General features: G+C 43.7%; 1 protein-coding gene across 1 annotated transcript; it reads left to right on the top strand.

Moving 5' to 3' along the window:
* Window positions 1–280: 280 nt before the first annotated feature.
* Window positions 281–17,833, top strand: LOC143148519 (ubiquitin carboxyl-terminal hydrolase 31). The gene is made up of 4 exons (XM_076314915.1): window positions 281–1,337; window positions 14,407–14,780; window positions 14,931–16,341; window positions 16,430–17,833. Exons 1-4 carry the CDS (start codon window positions 459–461, stop codon window positions 16,550–16,552), a joined length of 2,787 nt encoding a protein of 928 aa, XP_076171030.1. The 5' UTR covers window positions 281–458; the 3' UTR covers window positions 16,553–17,833.
* The last annotated feature ends 3,350 nt before the right edge of the window (window positions 17,834–21,183 follow it).

Raw genomic sequence — 21,183 nt, 5'->3', positions numbered from 1 at the left:
TTACGGGGAGCCGGTATTTCAGACCTTACAACGCTCAACTCCTGTAAAATGAATCGTTTACTCGATACATTTTGCGTAGCGGTTTCGTCGTTGTTCTAAATGTCGGTTAAACATGATTCTGCATTATCGTCGATAAATAGCGAGAACAGAAATGTTTCATCTGGTCGAAACGCGAATCAGTTTCCACAGAGGGCGTATTGTTTACGATCGCAACGCGATTGCTGTCAACCATCTCGTGTAGTCTATGACAGAGGCGTCATGAAATCGTGGAAGCCCGTGGTAAAAGGCAAATGGCCGCCCGAGTGTACGAGAACGGGTTGCGCGTGTGACGTTTTTTCCGCGGTCAGTAACTGACGGGTACGACATGTAAAAGACGCGTTGCGTACCGATCGTTCGTTAAAGTAAGCGTGATGTGATCGGCCAGGTGAATACATGAGCGGTTGTTTCCGTGGCCGGCGATGGACGGTGAGAAGGCCAGTGCGGTGATGAAATCGGTGTCGGAGGGTGAGCTGGGCGTGGAAGAGGTTAAATTGTCCGAGGCAAGAACCCGGGATTCCGCGTCACGATTGAAACGCACGTTTACGTTGCCAAGGAATCCATTTCAAAGTGCCGCCAGGATGTCACGGCGACGTCCGAAGCAAACTCGTGACGCGAAAGACAGCGGCAGCGGGACAAGCGCCAAGGAGAGAAACAATATGCAACAGCAAGTAGAAAGCATGCAGCAAAATATGGGCCGATTGCACGGCGGCGGTCACAGCTATCTGGAGAGGCCCGGTGTGAAGAAAGTCTTCCGTAGGCCATCCTGGAGGAAGTTTATCAACAAAATGGTACAGCACATGTCGAACGTTGGCACGCAAAACCATAAAACATCCCACAGGGACGATCTCGGGTCCAGTGCCGGAGATATAAGGGTGCCTCCACCTAGACCGGCGCATATACCGCCGGATAGAGTACCAGGGGTCATAGGTTTACGCAATCACGGTAACACGTGTTTCATGAACGCCGTATTACAGTGTCTCTCGCATACGGACATACTCGCCGAATATTTCGTGCTGGACCAGTACAAGGTCGATCTGTCCCGACGGAATAAACTAAATTCGAAGAAGTACGGAACGAAAGGAGAGATCACCGAACAGCTAGCCCTTCTGTTGAAGGCCATCTGGAGCTGCCAATACGATCCCGAGATGAGCACGGCGTTTAAGAGCGTTGTCGATAAATACGGAAGTCAGTATCGAGGTAATTTGCAACACGACGCTCAGGAGTTCTTGCTGTGGTTGCTGGACAAAGTGCACGAGGACTTGAATCAAGCAACCAAAAAGAAGTATAAGATCATCAAGGTGAGCGAGACAGATATTTGTATTTTCAGTTTCGGGCATGTCTCCTCGAGAGTTGCACGCGCGATACATTATTTCTTGCAACGTTGTGTGCGATGGAGAGAGATTTATAATCGTTCGCGGCGATTAATTACATAATATCGATAATTGTTGGACGATCACGTTACAATTCGTTTCCCCACTAGTTTCTTATAACTCTCTGCGAGAATATGTTCGTAGAGAGGTGCGAAATATTCGTAAAAAATCTCAGATTCTTCTTTTCGCCTTTCCTCCTATATAAATTAACGCGAGTAACGTTTATGCAGCCTTGAGTAGATTTTATTTATTACTTGGAGGAATACGAAGGCAGTCGGTTGCAACGAGGCCTTAACCTAAATTTATTTCGCGTTCGAAAAGTACGTGCCACGCTTTCTGAACGGCTCCATTGAAGCCTCGACGGATTCGCGGGAAAGTGAACATTCCGGAAGAAACCGAAGAGCAAATAGAAATTGCCTAGTTACGGTTGTTCTCTTTCTTCGAATAACTGCTATACGAACCGAGAAACTTTTATGCACACGAAGCTTTCATGTTTCTCGATTGCGACCGATCGGAACTAAAGATTCTAAACTGTTCAAGATTTCTGGTCAACAATTTAAATATATATTTTGTACAATTAGTTCACGATTGGGCCATCCGCAACGATACAAGTAAGTGACATTATTGTATTTGCAAGCTAGAGCTATTTAACGAGGTACATGCGATTAATATAATTAATTTATGTAAAGAGAGTATAATAAAATTGGACGAGCGATTAGAAATTAAGGGTATAAAAATTACATTTTTGTATTTCTTCTCTTTTTTTTTTTTTCGAACGACAGTTTACCGTGTCGAACAAAAGAAAAAAAGAAATATATATATATATGTATATATATGTATAAATGCACCGAAATGAAAGTAGTCAACAAGGTTAATGACTTGGTTCGATGTGTAGTAATCTGAAACCTGGTTTATCAGAACTGCACTTAATGTTAAATAACGTGTATTGTACCAGGAGTAATTACTTGTTCGATCAACTTGTTATAGAACGTATGTTTGTAGCACTATCACTATATAGTATAGAAAATCGGTTTAGAAGATAGTTGTCAACGTATGACTCGTGGTGTTAGTTTAAAGTGAACGCGCGCGGGCGCCCGCGTGTCTGCGCGCGTGCGTGTCTATATATAGAGATAACGTAAAAAAAGAAAAAAATACGAGTACATAGTGGGTTGTGGTTGTCGACGTCGTCGTCGTCGTCGTCGTCGTCGTCGTCGTCGTCGTCGTCGTCGTCGTCGTCGTCGTCGTCGTCGTCGTCGTCGTCGTCGCCGTCGTCATCGTCGATTTTTTTTTTCTTTTCGTTGCAAAAATAATCGACCGATCGCTACACATCAGTTGTATTTATATTTACGTTTTACTTTGAAATGTCACTATAATATTTTGTAACGTCTTTATTCGTCGGATACGTAACGAGAGGAGTGTGGGTCGAATGTATATAAATCGGTAGATATTGGTAAGTAATGGTATCGAGATCGTTTACGTTTAGCAGCCTTTAGATTTTCTACACGGTTCCACGTAATACGAGCTCGTTTGGGTCACGAGCTCGGTATTTTGAGATTCGATTGGTTAGCTGTGTGCGGAAATCCCGTGGTCGAATCCATTAACCGTATACGCCGAACGCCTATGGGTGTTCACCGTCACCGGGGTGCGTTCATCGAACACTAAGGTTCCCGCTAACCAGATTATTTTACCGTCACACGAGCGAACGTGAACGCAAGCCGTACTCGGAAATCTGAGCGCAAGTCTGCAGTTGCTTTCAAGTTACTCGGAAACAGACTCTCATCGGTAACTGCACGTCAGGTCCGTGACATCGCATCATCGTGCAGATCGGCTCAAGAATATCGCGCGTTTTTCATTTTCCATTGAAACGTACAGTTTTCTACACCGCGATCCACGATTAAATTTTGTACAGAGGTACAGCTCTTTTATCGCGTAAAACGATAAAAATGTATTTCTATTTCTATTAGTTTAACGGCGGTCGATCGAACAAAGTTTCACGGCACGTATTTGTTCGAATTATTTCGCTCTGAATGTCGAGAAGCTCGACACGCGCTGTTTGCGAGGAACACGAACCACCTGTAAATTTATAGTATACGAAATCGCGCAAAGTCGCGGGGCTACACACGTGGGAATGTGACATCCTGTCAAGTGACGTGACGCTAGCGCGTATCGTCCTGTTATCGATGTCACGTGAGTTTACGAGAGACGTAACGGAAATGCGTTTTCGACTTTAAAAATTGTGAAATTGATTGGAACGTTTGGACGATTCGTAATTGCTTAGAGAACGTTTCAACTCCTTGGTCTACGATTTAAGTTTCAATAACGCGTGTCATAAACAACAGCAAGGTCGGTCGCAACTCTCACTGTCCTCGCGAAAGGAATTCCTAATCGCTAAATTTTCTTTTCGAAGACACCGTATAAGGGTTTCCTTGGAACATTTTTAAGAAAATATATTCGAACGTACGAACATGGACAAGACTCGGCCGTGGTTCTTACGTTCGGTTCGATTTCCTTGTTACGAGTCTCGCACGGTATCATAGGCAAACGGGTTAAAATCCTTAGTTCCTACGTGTGTATAAAACGTGTTCAGGTTTATCAATCGTTTCGCGTTCGAGTATCGAGTCGAATATACTTACGTATAAAACGCGAACCGTCTCAATGAACACTCTGGGCTTTGATTATTCGTACGTTGTAACGGTTATCGGAATCTGTTACTTAATCGTTGCGAGAATTATCGCGCTATAGTATAAACGTTGCGTTGCGACAGAATAAAAATTTTATTTTTCAAAGGTATCGTGCTCTTGAACTTTCTTACGTTATTATTATAGTATGATGCTCGACGTTCGTTGTAATCGAGTAGGCAATGTTCGTGTAATTTCTGAATATTAACCGGCATTAGCAACGAAGAGATAAGATTTGTGTACGTAAAAGGGTGAAATACCGTGCTTCCCCGAAAGGAAGAACATTTACCAGAATTTACATACGTCTGTTGGTCATTTTTCAAAGTGAGTATTGCTAAAAATACTCTGCACTGCGATAAGTATGAAATTGAATAGTGGAAGACTTTTTGCGTCGATGCGTGGTCCCATAGAAACAGAGAACGAAAGGGACGGGAAGAATTTTCGTTTGCCGATTCACCGCGCGAGATGCTTAAATGATAAATGACGTAACGAGACTAAAGTGCACAGCACGCGCGATGATTAGTTGTTCACCTCACGTGTATTTCAAGTGACATTTAGCCATTGAAATCGGTTTTCGATCGACGATTAAACATTGATGGTATTGTGCGTTTTCGATAATAATTCGTCGGTTCATCGAGGAACCCTACGACGCGTAGGGTTCGTTCTACGAGCGTTGCTCGCGTATCTACGCAATGTGTACGCGATCGTGGTTACACGAACGTTGAGGTAAGAGGTGAAGAAAAATCACTGCAAACAGAGCCGTGAATCATTCTGCTCATCGAACAAAAGGCGACCGGTTCACGGCAGGATACAAGTGCGAAGAGTGTCGAAACTCGGAACAAAGCTGGAAATTATTTCTGATCTTTACACGTCGCTGTCGATAATTAAACAACTCGATACTTTTGTATTTATTAATACGCATCTCCACGAGCGAGCATGTGGAATTCGATCCTTTCGTAACCGGAAATGCACACCTGTATCGTTTCGTATCGCGGTACATGGACAAAAATATTGCGAAAGAAAAATGCACGATACGCAGGCGCGAGACAACATTGAAAAAGCATCAATTTCTTTCGGTAGATTCGAAACGAACGGTTCTCGGCAATTAATTAATTTGTCGCTACCGCATGAAATATTGTTCGAATTCCGTAAACATATTTCTAGTAGCGGTAATCTCCGTTACAAGCTTTAGGTTTACACAACGTGTGCGTACATGTAGCAGGTGGAAGAGTTCGACGAATAATTCTCAATGTACTCTTGATATTTTTCATTTCGTCTTCTGTAATACGCGTGACTGAACATTTCTCTGTGTAGCGTAATTACAAATGTGGCACATTTTATCGTAATTCGAACGCATCGTCTAACAAGAATACAATTGTACATATATCGGTACGCAAACGTTCACTTTGATTTAGATAAATAGTTTCGGGAAGCTTAAATCTATTTACTCGACGCGTAGTTTTCACTCGTGTGATATTTAATATTTAACTCGAATATTTGTCGCGAATATTTGTCGCGAATATTTGTCGCGTAGGTAGAAACGGTTGTAGTCAGGCCAGAAGAAGAGAAAACATTCGTGAAATTTTATCCTTTTATCTTTCCCCTCGATATACGTAATTGTGCGATTAATGACTAATAAACGTAGAGGTAAATGCGGGAAAAATTAATCGGCAATTATACAAACTGAATTTCCTTTTAACGCGTTATCAAATTTTCTATTTTACGGTACACCGTGTCGTTACGTCGTAAAGTACCAGTTGTTTCTTAGTTTTTTGTCTTTGTTCAACTTGGGGCATTCTGTGCCTTTGCTTTGCCCCTCTGTACTTTTAACTACGTAAGATTATACATGTCCGATACTGCTTCAAGCATTCGTAATTGGAGTCATTTGACAAATTTACCATAACTTTTTACCAAAGTACACTTTGGTTACTCGATATACTTTTCGAACTTTTCCTTTCATTTCTTGTTTCGTACCTCATCCGCCGGGTACGCTATCCACATCCTCCGCTATTATCTTATCAGTCATTTCTTGCATGCAATCGAAGTGTTTACGAAGCATCAGATAAAGAAACGATCTTCATCGAACGAGTCGATAATCCACATCAGAAATCAACAATCTCCGATGTGTCGCGTCTGTAAGTTGTTCACGGCTGCTTCCTCGTGCTACTTTTCGTGGTCTCTCTCTCTCTCTCTCTCTCTCTCTCTCTCTCTCTCTCTCTCTCTCTTTCTCCTCGTTCCTCCCTCCTACTCCCATTCCCACTCCTAACACTCCCGTCGCACTCCACCCCTCCCGCCGTGCCCTTCATTGTCGCACGCGTTGACCGACTTGTCTGTAACCGGTCATTGAAATGCCTTGAAATTTCGAAGATGTTCTCTGGAGACATTAGTATCTTTACTCGTAGAGGCAGCGTAAACACCGACAAATTCAATCCGCACTACGTAGAATACATAATTGCATATTCGACGTTTCGATACCATTCGTTTCCCCCTTAAAAATGTTCCGAATGTTTAATATTTGGCAGTATCGGACGCGTAAAATTGACCGTAACGTTCAAGGTGTTTGCGTCGATCTGTTCTTTCGGAGTCCTTACTCCCCTCCCCGATATCAAGCTTCTCGATTACCATACATATTTTTACTCGCGATGACATACATTTAATACCATAATATCATCGGAACTGACGAGAAGATAAATTTAGATCTACGTTTTAGTTTACGGTGACTTTCGTCAATACGTAGACACCTCGCAAGGTGTGCCACTCGGTCGCGTACGAAACTACGATGTCTCGTATCGTTATCCTAGCAATAAGATCGTTACCTTTTATCCTTTCGAACTCAGGATATTGTGTTTGTATAGATCTAGATACGGCCTTGGTGTTATCTAGGATAAAGTCTTTCCTAGTAATGCGATGTGGCTTTTTATTATAAATTAAGGTGTACGATGCGAGGATAGAAAATTTGATCGTTGACGCAGGAAAAGGTAAACAGCTGAATATTCTTCGAGACGATGATCGTACGTTTGGTTACCTAAATTGCGTTCGTGAACAAGCGCTACGAATCTTTCGGTCGATCGTTCGATCAAAGAATTTTCACCTAGCTATCGTGCGTTGCTTTTTCGAACTTTCGTGACGCGTTTACTTACGATTCGTTTGGAAAAGAATTTCTCAACGGCCTTTGCTCGTAGCGTCTTGCTGCCTATTTTATTAAAATAATGCCTCGAAACGTGACACGGGGATTACCGAATACATAAAGGGAGCAACGTTTAAATTTGAAACGCCGTGACGCCATGTTTTATGAAAAGCTATCACCTTCAACGAGACCTTGCGCGCGTGCAACGCGACACGCGTGTTTTTAAACCGTCAGAGGTCGTTTCGCTCCGACGATCGAGAAGAAAATCCAAAAGAAAATCGATGCGTCTTAAAACCAAACGAGTAGACTTTTAATCGTTGCGATCGAGTTTACAAATTCTATACGTTTGCGAACCCTCTGATGACGGATTCTTCGAAAATACCTAGATACCGTCGGGCTAAAATTAATAACGAATAATAATAATAATAATAATAATGTTATCGCTACACTTGGCGAAAAGAAAATGACCCAAATGTAGAAGGTGTTGGACAAGGTGGCAGATCGCTATTACGCCTATAGCTAAGATTTCTTACAATTCGATGTATCTCCGTTTCGAATACGTGTAAATACGTAGTAGATAAGATCGGTAGAGTAACAAGGGATAATCCTCAATAGGAATACGGATGAAATGATAATTCGATTACGTTTAAGGCTGTAGATGATACCGAAACGTGAAAATAGAAGCTTGCAGTTTTCCCCAAATGGAAAACGATCGAGTTAATTATTTACGACAGACGTAGATGTTCCGTTCTTCGGTCGTCTTTTGATCGTGAGCCGACAATGTTTGAACGATAACGAAGATCGCTCAGAATTGTGTACCGTGCAACGATAAAATTTGTACAAGTTTCTCGTAAAGAAAAACGCGACGGACAAATGAATCGTCGAGATACAAATACGTATCTACGTACATCTTCGAACTGACGCGTTACGACGTGCGATGCAAAATTTCGAGCTTAAAATACGTATTTTCGATATATAGTACGTGTTTCGAAAGGGAAGATATCTCGAAAGTCGAAAGGTGTAATGTAAACACTGATCGTCCATGAAATACGATATTTAAAGAATATTAGAAATATGGACGTTGTAGAAAATGAAAGCGCGCAGCACGAGCGAGAAGAAACGAATTTCTGGATCTAAGAAGATCCACCGAGAATTCGTTACGACGTTTCGTTCTCGTGTGGCGACCTCTGTGCACTGTTGTGCACAGTGAATCGTAACATCGAGTTAATTATTGGCCTCCTCCTTGTCCAACTACGATCGAGAAAAGCTAGATGACCCTGACGAATCCAAGTCTTGGTTTATCAACGAACGTAATTAACGAGAACGCAGTAACGAGCAACAGTTTCCATTTCGGGCAACCTGTACGAAAGATTAGGCCGACCGTAACGGCTTGTATGCCAGCGAGTTAAATTTATTCTCATTGGGAGCGAACGAACGATCAGAACGACAATTAATTATTGCTTAAGAAACGAGTCGACACTTTAACGACGGATGACGTAGCTACTATTGTGTCTTTCGGTTGTACGAGTTGGAAGCCGTTGACCCTGTGCGTAATGTTCCTTAATGTTAAGTTGCGTCTAGGCCGAAGTAACAACGCGGAACTTGTTATCGCTTCTTGTTGCTACACGTTGTAAAACTTTTCCAACAAACGGCGACTCATCGAAAGATTTTGTCCACACCGAAACGACACAATCCGAGGAACATTTGGTTTTTGTTTCAATGTCGCGGCTACATTTCTTGCTGCCGACACAATGGAGTAACATTCGGTAACAAACGAGGTGAAAAGAAAGAAGAATTCCTCGTTGTTGTTTCGTTGTTGGTTCGCTGTTGGTTCGTACGTACAAAGTACGTTTCACCGTTTGCTGAAATTGTTCTCGTCGAGCGATTCAACGGTGTTCTAGGTTTACCAACGAGTTACCAAGATAGAGAAATACGACTTTTACATATGTAAATGTTTTACTCGATCGTTTTGAAACTGCTTCGATCGAGCCCGCGAGGTTCTTACGATTAAACCGATGCGAAATGCGAACACATTGGAAACAATTTGGAGCGAAACGTACGTACGTACGTACCGTATGTTCGTATGTATGTACCGACGATAGGCCACTCGATCGGACCGTTTCTCATTTGGTTTTACCGTTTCGCGCTCTCCTACCCAATCGAAACAATCGAGAGGGTCTCGTTTCCAGGGTAGGTAAAAGCGATGAAATTTCGCCTACCTGTACATCCAGTTGCGACGGACCACTCCTGATCTGGTAACAATTCGAAGAGAGTTAACGTACCGCGTCTTTTCGTATACGAGAAATGGAGAAGCGGCACTCGGGGTTGAACGTTGGTTAAAACTCGCGGGTGTCGAAACATCGAAAGGGAACGTTACGTTGTAACAAATCGAACGAACCGAACGAACAATTCGCTCGCGTTTAAGTTTATTAACGATTTGGTCGCGATTTCTTTCTATCCGGCGAAATAAAGTGTCGATGATACGGAATTCGGTGATAGCTGAGAGACAGTGGTTGCTCTTTGCACCGACCGAGGATCGAGCGAACGATGATTCGGTTCTTGTATCGGTTGGTAAGCCGTTCGCGTACGTGGAAAGAAAGAGCCTTTCGAGTGATACGTTTCTAGTGTACGGTGTAGCGCGACGGTGTCGATTAACGAGTGTTCGGTGTACACTGTGCGTAGGTGTGTAGCTAGTCGTACATCGAGAGATGCGGAAAGAGAAACTCGGGTACTTTCAGATTCCAAGTGTATCGGAACACGTTTCAACGCATTCCGTGTTTCGTAGGCTGGAAGCAGTTAGTTATAAGTTACGGGTTGGGAGTCGCTGATTGCCACTGTTACGTAAAGAATATTTAGAGAAGCCAAACTTCCTGTCCTTTGTTTTGTAACCGTATAGGAAGCGATTCATTGGTAGGCTGCTACGGTAATATATACGTATGTTGCATTTTCTCGTAACATCGTACGTTTCGTCGCGATTGCTTTTACGTAGCCTAAAAAGTACAACGAGTACAACGTCATTGTAAACGACATCGTTTCTTAGTTTGTGTCTGTAAACCTTTATTCGATGATCGCACGGTGTCGCTATTTTCACCGTTTTCACCGTTTTCACCGTCTTCGCCGTTTTAACGTACCGTTTGAGATAAATCGATCGCATTGTACATCCATACGAATAACCGTGACACGAAGAATACCAACAAAGAGCTGGTTTTGGTCGTTGAAACGAAAGGCCAACGATTCGCCGTTCGAGGACACTCGGTCGATTCTAATGCATTCGTAGGGTTACCGACCGGTCGACCAATTGTACGCAACCGTTTACACCAGGTACACGTGTACCAACGTGACATTGACCAATTGCGAGTCGCGAATCGTAGCGTGAGTCGTTACAGTCTGTAAGCATTGAAAATTACTTCCGACAACCGGATCGACGATACATCCTGCGGATGGCACAACAGTTATACCGTTCTTGATTTCCGAGTGCACACCAAGAATGATCAATTATACGAAACAGAATCGAGCCAAAGCTTGTCCGTACGGTGGAAGAAAGACTTTTCTAGCGGTTTTGCGTAAAAGGTACGACGAATGTCCAATTCGAAGAACGATTCGTTTGTTTCGCGGCGATGAAAAAGTTGCTCTTTGCTAAGCGATCGTTTCGACCCGTACGAGCTTACGATACTTCCGTCACGGTATTCCTCCGGCGAGACTTTATCGGTCGCTTAACGCTACGTAGCGTGTACCGTTTGGAAACGATTGGGCGTGATTCGAAGGTCGTGGAAAGAGAAGATTCGCGATCTGGTTAAGGGAAGCCTTTCGTGCCGACCGAGACCACCGCTCTCTACCGAGAATCCATCCGTTGCTCGAAACGGTAAAGGGGACGAGGGAAAAGCTTCCCCGCGAAACCTGCACCCGAGACGTTTTCCCGGTCCAAATTACACCGATAGGACCAATTCGATCGTCGTTCGAACATTTCCGAGATCGACCAACATCGGGATCCATTTGGTAACGATATACGAGGTGTCTCGAACCGAGCGACGATCCAACCGACCCGAGGGAGAACGATTCCCCCTGAGAAAATCGAAACGCGCATCTACGATACGAGACCAACCGGGAGACGAATACTATACGTCCCGAATTAGATCGAAACGTATCCGACCACCGACCACCGATCACCGAGTTTTCGGTTTACACCGGTTATTTTGATACCCGATCGCGACTCGTACACCCTATATTGGCTAATAACACCCTGCACCCTCATTGGGACGAAAAACTAAAAATACTTTTCGCAAATTATCGATAACCATTTGATCGATAACCATTTGCCTCGTGTCCGTTGCTATCGTTCGTTACTTTCAGCGAGCCGAGGACAATTGTTCGTTGCCTATCGCAGCCGCTTTCCTTCTTCTGTCGGATCTATTGCGAAACCGAAGGCAGAAAAGCAGTTAGGCCGCAAGAAACTGTCGGTAGACGGTTATTATTAGAACGAACACGCGTTTTAAACGATCGTCTTTGCGTAACGCGGCCGATAAACTGGATTCGCGAGTGTCAAACGTTTCGATCGCGAAAAGAATAAGTTCTCGGTGAATATCTTCTCGAGTTCGATTTTGGATGTCGAAGGAGAAATGTAAAGATTCCTTCGTAGATAGCGGAACAGTGGCAAGTACATACGAGTGTATTATACGAGTGTCGGTGATTCGTCTAACTTTCTTTTAAACGAAATAACGCGATAGAAATGCGATCGAGCGCGGTGGTTCGTTTCTCGCCCCCGCTTTCTTTCTTTCTTTCTTTCTTTCTATTTCCTTTATCGACCGTTGCGACGTTCTACGATCGCTTGAAAAATATCTCTACTATTACGGATGCCCGATCGCCGCTAGCGAAGAAGCGGAGCGGTTCTATCCCAAGTGTACGCGGTGGTGCGAGATGCGAGGTGCGCGGTGCGCGCCAAACTACTAGTATTGCGGTAGGTCGCAGGCTTGAGAACGAGCGATCGCTAAGACCGTTTCTTCGCGCATTTCTAGTACCGCGGCAACCGGTACCAATTCTCTTGGACGACAGGGTTCGATCAGCGTTGGGAAATTGTTATTCAAAATTTTTATGGAAACTCGTTCGTTCGGAGTGTAATTGTTTCTCTTTGATTATTCGATTATTGGTACAATTGTGCCTGTAAAAGGATTCGTATTACCGTTTTAAATTCCACGCGAATTCGATTAAAAAATTATTTTATAATTCGTCGACGAATGAAATCTTTTTGCGGATTTTGTGGTTTTTGCATCTTATCGGCAAGTCATTTCTACGAAGCGATGTTCGTTTGGCTTCTTCTTCTCAACGTCTCGTTTGACCTATCGGTGACGTAAACCGAATAATCTCCCACGCTGGTTAAATGCACAACCGGACGAAATTGCATACGAGCGACGATAAAGGAAACGTTTCGAATAATTGTTGCAACTCGAATATAACGCGAATCGCTGCCCGAAACTAGGACCATTTTAAATATCTCGCTTGTTTTCGACGATAGGAACAATATCGTTTGCTTCGAATTTCTTTCGAATTGTTTCGTTAATTCGAAAAAGAGAGAAATAAAAATACCACCGCTGACGTTAGAATCTCGGGAAATATGACCTTGGGGGAGAAATGTTCGCTTACCGTAATATATTTTTCTATCGTCGGAAAGGTACACGAGATAGATACTCGAGGTGGTCGAGTCGAGCGGATCGCCACCCTGTCTGTGCTTACGCGCGGTGCACAAGTGCGCGGGCGATAAAATGACAGAAATGCAACTACGTTGCAACGTTGTTCGTAACAGATGTTCGTACATCGGAGAATGTCAACGAGAAATGCTTCCGGCATTCCGAATCGATGGAAGAATTGTTTCGGTAAATCATTGAAAACGGAGCAAAATCGTGGTTCACGCGGTTGGAAAGTTTCTCCGTTTTCTCTCGGAATGGCCACTCGCCTCGTTTCGGTTAAATTGGTGCACGATACAAGGAACAACGGAACAACGAGTCGCGGAGCATTCGACTCGTTTAAAGTTTCGTTCGTACGTAATCTATCGAGATTCGCTTTACGCGCAATGTTTTCTGTGAAAAAATCGTAAGAGGAAAACCGATTGCGATTTCGTAAAGACGTATCATAGATACGGGTGGCGGGTGATCGGGTGATCGGGTGATCGGGTGATCGGGTGATCGGGTGATCGGGCGGTTGGTTCCGATGAAGAAACAAGTGTCTGCGGGATCGGGATAGCGGTTGGCGTTAAGTCGGGCCGACGAGGATCCACGGGTTAGGTCCAATGGGTTAAACGGAACCGCGCGCGGTCGGTGCCGTTTTCCCCGATTCTCGCGAAAATAATCCAAATGTTTAACACGTCCACACTGTTCCCGTGAGCAGGAATGGGCGTCACTCGCACGTCCCGTGAAGCGATAAGCCTCCCGAGTCAAAGCTGTCCCGAGCCGTATGTGGGTCAGGGTAGAGTGAACGTGTTAACGCATTGCGGTCTGTCAGCGGATTGAGCCGTCACCGTAGCCGCAGTCACAGCCGCAGCCGCAGTCGCCGTAATACCTCACGGTGGGTGGTCCGTACGAATCCAACCGATAATGTCTACTCGACGACGTTTTTCCCTACAAATACGTTCGGGGCCCAGGTATTGAACAGAGACGAGTCCGGTACGGCGATAGCTGCCGAAAAACGGCACGGCAAGTAAGAACGATGCCCGATACCTCGCGGTGTCGTCGACGGATCGCAAGGTGTTGACCAAACTCCTATTAAGATCGATCGATCGATCCATCGATCGTTTGCGGACGATCGAGTTTGCGCGTTCGAGGGCGTTTGTTCCGCCAACCCTTAAACCGCTCGCCGTATGGTACAGAGTATAGACTGTTGTTATTGGTCGAGTTAGCGCATTAGACCGCTATGCAAGTTCGGTGTACGCAACGCGCAGCACGCGACACGCTACACGCGACACGCGACACGCGACACGCGACACGCGACACGCGACACGCGACAAGCAACACGCACGCGCTTTGCATCGGAGTCTCTCGCGGGCAAAGGGTTGGTTGATACGCGCTTTCGGTTACCGTCACTGACGAATTTAACGTTCGGCATAACGGTTCTCGCGTCGTTCGTAGAAAACGATTTGTATTCGGAAAGTAGATGAAATCGTTGATTTGCCGACTAATAATTGCTTGCTTGCTCTTGTTTGCAGAACTCCTTTGGAAGACCGGACGACATCGTTGCAGCGGAAACGTTAGCGAATCATGTTCGTTGCAACAATTCGTTCGTGCATGCGGTTTTCCAAGCCCAATTTCGGTCTAGTCTCACTTGTCCAAGATGTCATCGGCAGTCGAACACGTTCGATCCTTTTCTGTGCGTGTCGGTACCAGTTCCTCAGAATCACCGACAGATGAACCTTTTCGTGAACGTATTGTACACGTCGCAACAACCGCGGCAAGTTAAAATCGGCGTGAGCGTGAATCAGGCGGCTAACGTGAGAGAATTGAGGGAAATTTTGTCCAGCGATACCGGAATCGAGGAGAACCACATGTTACTAACGGAAATTCACGACGAAGGATTTCACAGGTAACAGATATCTTTTTCGTTAGCGATTGGCTCGAGTTCTTTCTTTCCCGTTTCTTTTTCCTCTTCTTCCTCTTCTTTTCCATGCAACGACTGGTGGTACTGCTGCCGGTACGCGAATTAATCGGACAACTTTTCGGTCATTTCTTGCAGAACGTTCTCAGATTGCCAACCTCTGTCCGTGATTACGGAAAACGACCCGCTCTATTGCATAGAACTGCCACAATTGAAGGAACCCACGGAGCAGGCATACATTTTGCTAGTATGGATCAACGTTCTCGTCAAGGGAGAGTTGAGGCAACGCTTCGGGAGTCCGTATACGATGCAAGTATCCAGAGAGACGTCGTACGAAGATCTACAGAAACTTCTGCTGAAGGAGATGCACAGTGTTTTGGCCGACGATGTCCTTACGTCGAGCCAAACTCCTGGCCTCTTTAATATTCGGGTTGCGGATCCAGCTGCCACGCCTATCCAAGACGAGCATCCTTGCATAGATCCCTGTGTCGAGCATCCTCTTTACACGGAACAGATCGAACAAGCGTTGGCTCTTTGCGCGGATGATTCTGGACCTCAGCACGTGAAATTGATCCTGGAATGGGACGAAGCCACCAAATGTAATATCATTCAGGACGACAGCGATCAAATCGAAGAGCACGCCAGTGTAAAACAGTTAAAGAGTAACTCCGAAGTGGGAGGAGCTGTTACCCTCGAGGAATGTTTCGATCTGTACACGAGAGCCGAGATATTGGGGGCGGAGGATGCGTGGCACTGTCCCTACTGTAATAAGAAACAGGAAGTTGTGAAAAAGTTGGGACTTTGGTCTTTACCCGATATCTTGGTAATTCACTTGAAAAGATTCCGACAACAATCGAAACAGAGGTCCACGTCCAAGTTGACCATGTTGGTCGATTTCCCTTTGTACGGTTTCGATATGACTCCTCATCTGGCTCATAATGGAGTTCAGACGCATAATAACGTTAGTAGCTTAGGTGGCTTGGGCTGGTCACCTTGGAAGAAACCCAGGCCTCGCCAGCAAAATATTCCAAAGTACGATGAAAACGTGTACGACCTTTACGCGATTTGCAATCATCACGGCCAAGATTTGCAAGGCGGTCACTACACCGCGTTCTGTCGCAACCCTTACGATACGCAGTGGTACTGTTTCGACGATACCCGAGTCGAAGCGGTGAACGACACGAATTTGATCACGAATGCCGCGTACATGTTGTTTTATCAACGAAGAGGCTTGACCAACAATTCGGGGAATTCTTCGGCTGCTTCTACAAGTTCGGCCGGTTCGGGGCTCGATCATTGGATATCGAAAATGCCACCGTTTTATTTCAACAACAAAACCAACAGTAACGTCACCAACAATAACCAAAGTAAATCGCAGGAAGTATTGTGTCAAGAGAAGATCGTCGAGGAGAAGAATATGACGAATTTCAACAGAGGCTGTCGCAATTATGCTACACTGCAACCCAAGAAGAGGAACGTTGCGACCGAAACCGATATCGGCCAGATCGATCATTATTCGGACGACGAGGCACCTTGCAGAAGGGAATGGGTAAGCTCCGAACCAATGATAACGTCATCGATTTCGAGTCGCGAAAGCTTCGCACTTACCTTATTTAATATCGCGTTCGTCTTTTCAGGCTTCACCGAAACCCGTTAGAAAAATGTCGTCCATCACGTTAACGCCGCATGTACCGCAATCCACGATAATCCACAGTAGCAGTGATCCGGACACAACGATTATTCACGAGTCAACGTTATAACACACGATTTAAGCCAGATTTCGACTGGCTCAAGCAACGCTCAATGTATAGTGCCTGGAAAATGGTGTGTCGTAAATGTTCCCAAATCACTAGAGAACCGGAGACATAGGGCAGTTGCAGAAGTTTCTCGCGATGCTTGAATCCGGTGAATCGATCTTTTACCGGATCAACGAACTTTACCGTTGGGTCGATACAGTTCGTTTAGAAGAGAACTCGAATCAATCGCGCCGAATTTCTACACGAATGTACGATTCCTGTTCGTAATTTCGTGTCGTACCGACGAAAGGATATCGATCGATTCGTTTGTTTTTATCGGTATCGTTTCGCGGGACAAACGAATCTCGTCGTGACATTCGACGAACAATTGTTGCGTGTGGAAGCGAAACTCGAGGCATTAGTGATTTTTTTTTTTTTTTTTTTTTTTTTTTTTTTTTCTAATTTATAACGTGTTTGTATACAGAGATTGCGTGAATTGTATCGTATATCGTAGCTATTAGTAGACTTTTTAAGAAAAGGACAAATATTATATATTCAATACCAAGAACTATGAATCCCTCGTTACGAGTCGTCTATTACTAATACTTAAATCTTCAACGCAATAGGTAACTAATTCTACATACGTTCAGGAAGAATGTACATATGTACTTTTATCACACGAGCACAGTACCGAACATGGATGGGAGTCACGCTTTATAATGGAAATATGACAATAACTTGAATCTTGCGCGTGACAGAATTTGCGTATTACGATACCTTCGTTTCACAAGAATGATTCTTCTCTGGACATACTATGTAGTCGCTAACCATTGCTTCGAATCTATGCTTAGCTATAATATTTATACTGTATTTGTATCACCCACTAGTGGCCTTATCTCAATAATTAATATATCGATATGTCATCTGCAATCGTATAAACATACTCGTTAACATCGAGGGCGTTTCATTACCGAACATTGATATTACATCGTGAAAGTCAGCAAATTATAGAACACGTGTTGCCAACTCTTCTTTTGATTCTCACGAATCATCGACCAAGAAAATCTATATACTTCCACTGTTGACTCTGATTCTTCCTACGATTGGCATAATTGAATTTTGTGGTTCGGAAAAGAAAGTGCGTTGGTTTTAGGCAGGAGTGCTTCTCCTACGTGATTAACAAGCAAAAAACGCGCGCGCGCGCGCGTACCGATCTTTGTTTTCTTTATTACGGAATACTCCAATCTCCCAGGTGTAACAATCATTCCACTTAGATGTGTTTAATAAACGTTGTTGGGAAACGGACGCATGAAAGTGAAACAGATTACACACGTTCACACGTGTGTAACTAGCGAGTGAAAGATATTTAAGTTATTTTAAAGTAACACTTATTACTAGTCACACGTATCGTGGACCGGGGTAGCGTGAGTAAATTGGTGCATGAGATGATGATGATGATGATGGTGATGATGATGGTGATGATGATGGTGATGATGATGGTGATGATGATGGCGATGACGATGGTGATGATGATGGTGATGGTGATGATATAATTGTAATACAGTCAGTGTCGAGTTACACAAATCCCGATTCTATGAAACGGGATGTCCGATGGAGGCCAAACAGCGTAAGGTGTACTCAGGTATACTCGTTTTAACAATGACTCTAGATAAGTTAATTACTGCAGCAAGTCTTTGGGTTAAGCCAAGTGCCATGGTGGCCCCGAGGAAGCAATATGTACGCGATTAGAATATTTTCGTACTTGGGCATCTCGAAAGATTGCTTTCCTTTTTTTCAAATCTAGCAATTGGAAGCTCGAGCAACCTACTATCGAGTAAACTAAAAATAAATTGTTATTGCTTGTCGGAGAATTTTAAACGATAAGAAAGCTGATGCGTTCGTACACGAATGTTCCAATTGTTACGTTTGAAAACGAATATTACGTCAGGTGGCCGAGTATCGTTAAATTTGCTTAAATATGAAAGGTCTACTGAGAACCGGTGTGCCATCACGAAGCAAAAGTAAATAACTTCTGCAATTATTTTCATGGTACTCGTCAGAATTGTACATTAGAATGAATGCGTGAAATTTGTACGATAGAGAAAAGAAAGGGGAGAGAGAACGATTGTCGCTACCCGTTATAATTATGAGTTTAGGAGTTGCGACCTTAATCGACTGAGGGATATACTATAGATTATTCATATTATCGCTGCTATTTTTGTTGCAATAAATAGATACTGTACATATAGATAAAATGTCATTCCACTCTATGCACGCTGCGTTATGTCAGTTTTGGTCTACGATTCTGTACTTGTCGTTTTTAAAATTACCACGATTCTTATGATTTTTATAAAATGTCGAAATGATTCGGCGGATACAAAATATCGTCCAAGAAGGTCGTCAGGTAGCGTTGCATCGAACAAAAATAATCAACATTCGTTGAAACATTCGTTGAAAACGAAACAAGAATATGTACCAAGTCTAGCCGATCTTTAATCGCCAACTTCGTGGGTCATAGAGCGTATACATGTAGGAGGCAATGTTGAATTCGAAACGAAACATTGTATAATATTATTATTCGAGGTTAATGTAAAAAGTTTATAAATAATTAATTATAAATAAAACGTAATATACAGAGACTTGTCAATGAAAAGTAATATTCGTACGTGAAGTATTTGAAACTCAGTAACTTAAAGATACCGATTATGTATTTCGCTATTATTTACATTAAAGTTCGATTATAAAATATGCATTGGTTTAAGAAACATAACCCATATTATCATCATCGTTATTATTAATTGCGTCACGGGAGCAGAGGACGGATCCTACGCGAAGGTCGGACTGGTTGCAAGACCAGTTTTCCACTCGGGGTAGGCATTACCCAAGAGAGTCCGATAACTCCCGGCTCCTGCTCCTCGGAATCGACAGCTTTTTTATGCGCGCGGACCGCACCACTGCCGGAATCCTACTCCCCGCGGGAGCGGCACGACCGTAATGCGTCTATCCTCCCACTTAATAAACAACCAAGTTGCCACTCGCTGGATACCCGATGCCGGTATATAGGCTATCGTTCTCTCTGCACCAAGTTCCTCGTTAATCGTGAAACTTTTCCCACTGCCAACAACTTGCTCCTTACTAAGAATCTGTGCCAAACTATTTCACAATTTTAACTCTCCGCACCGCACCCCACCGCACCCCACCGTACCCCATCGCACCCCATCGCTGACACCCAGAGATCGGAAGAAGATTGCGAGAGAAATCGGAATCCATTATTAAACCTCGAAGGAAAATTCAAGGGAAAAATCCAAATATTCGTTGTAGCGCCCGCTTACGATTCAGCGAGGGTACGCCGAAGCGAATTAAAAAAAGGTCGAGAGAAACCGTTTGAATCTCTACGGTGTTTCGGACCAGGTGTTCAGGAAGGCGGTATCGAGCGAGCGAGCGGCGGATTTTCAGATTTCCTTCTAAAAGTCCGATATACCAACCTCGAATCTAGCAATCACTCTTTGACAAAAAACGATTTTACTTTCCAAACATTTCTTTAATACGTATGCTCCACACTTTTACCCAAATATGTGTACGCGTAACAGAATAAGATATTTTCTCTATTAATTTCACCTTTTTACATTACTCGGACCTTCTTGGTCAGTTATTTCCTCGAACGAAGAGGACTTGGAATAAGCTTAAATTCATGTTTTTCCTTTGCCTTCCGTTTTCGCTAATAATGCGATACGATGCATTTTTCCACTTCGTAGCTGGGTTAGACGGAACCGATACATCGAAGGAAAGGGATCAATCGTCTTTTATGTACCTAAGGCTATTAGGTGTAATTCATTTTTTCGGTGAGCTTCGTTTCAACGTGAAACGAGGACACTGATCAGTCTGAGCTAGTTTTAAGTTTTCGATGTTCTCTGTTGGGTAATTGTAGTGGAATAAGTATCTTCTTTCTTGTTCGCTCATTTATTTCTCACTTCGGTCGTCGCTGCTTATTGTGATGCTTATAAGTGATCGCCTGTACGGTTAGTCCTGTTGTTCTCCGGTGATTCGATTGAAATTAAATATGTTTCGGTCGTAGAGGGGTATGCAATGTCGCCCAACTCGAAAGGATTCTCTCTATTGTCAAACGCCTTAAGCTTCTATGGTTCACGGCAGGATTTGGGGAGAAGACAGGGTACATCTGTTTCGATTAAATGTTTCTACTTGTTTAGAGTATCGGGTATTACCTAGAATAGGGTCTGATGTGAGAACAGACGGGACAAGGCAAATTTTTTTAAGCCGGCCGTTTGAGTGAGTTTAACTTTGAAAATATTCTTAGTTTCTTGTTGATAAAATGTTTCGTGTTTCCAAGTTTCGTCTCTGAAAGTGAATAGAACTTATTGTTACAATATTACTCGAGACTGATAAGTTTCCTAAAATTACAAACGATCTACAGAGATGAGATTTCTAAATTTACTACGTTTACCGACTTCGGTGCATAAATTTTCGTTCTTCTACGAAGAGGGCGCTTCGAAACCATCGATATTTTACGCGGTCGATGTTTCAGATCGTGTAACACCGACTCACGCAGGATGAAACGTCTATTCTATATTTCGTTTATGCCTATACCTCGTCCGTGTCGCTCGATTCAAATGCGTGTAACGCGTTCCACCATTAGA

Source organism: Ptiloglossa arizonensis, chromosome 6, assembly GCF_051014685.1.
Source record: "Ptiloglossa arizonensis isolate GNS036 chromosome 6, iyPtiAriz1_principal, whole genome shotgun sequence".
Lineage (NCBI taxonomy): Eukaryota > Metazoa > Arthropoda > Insecta > Hymenoptera > Colletidae > Ptiloglossa > Ptiloglossa arizonensis.
The sequence above is the reverse complement of the archived record's forward strand: the minus strand, read 5'-3'. Positions and strand labels throughout refer to the sequence as shown.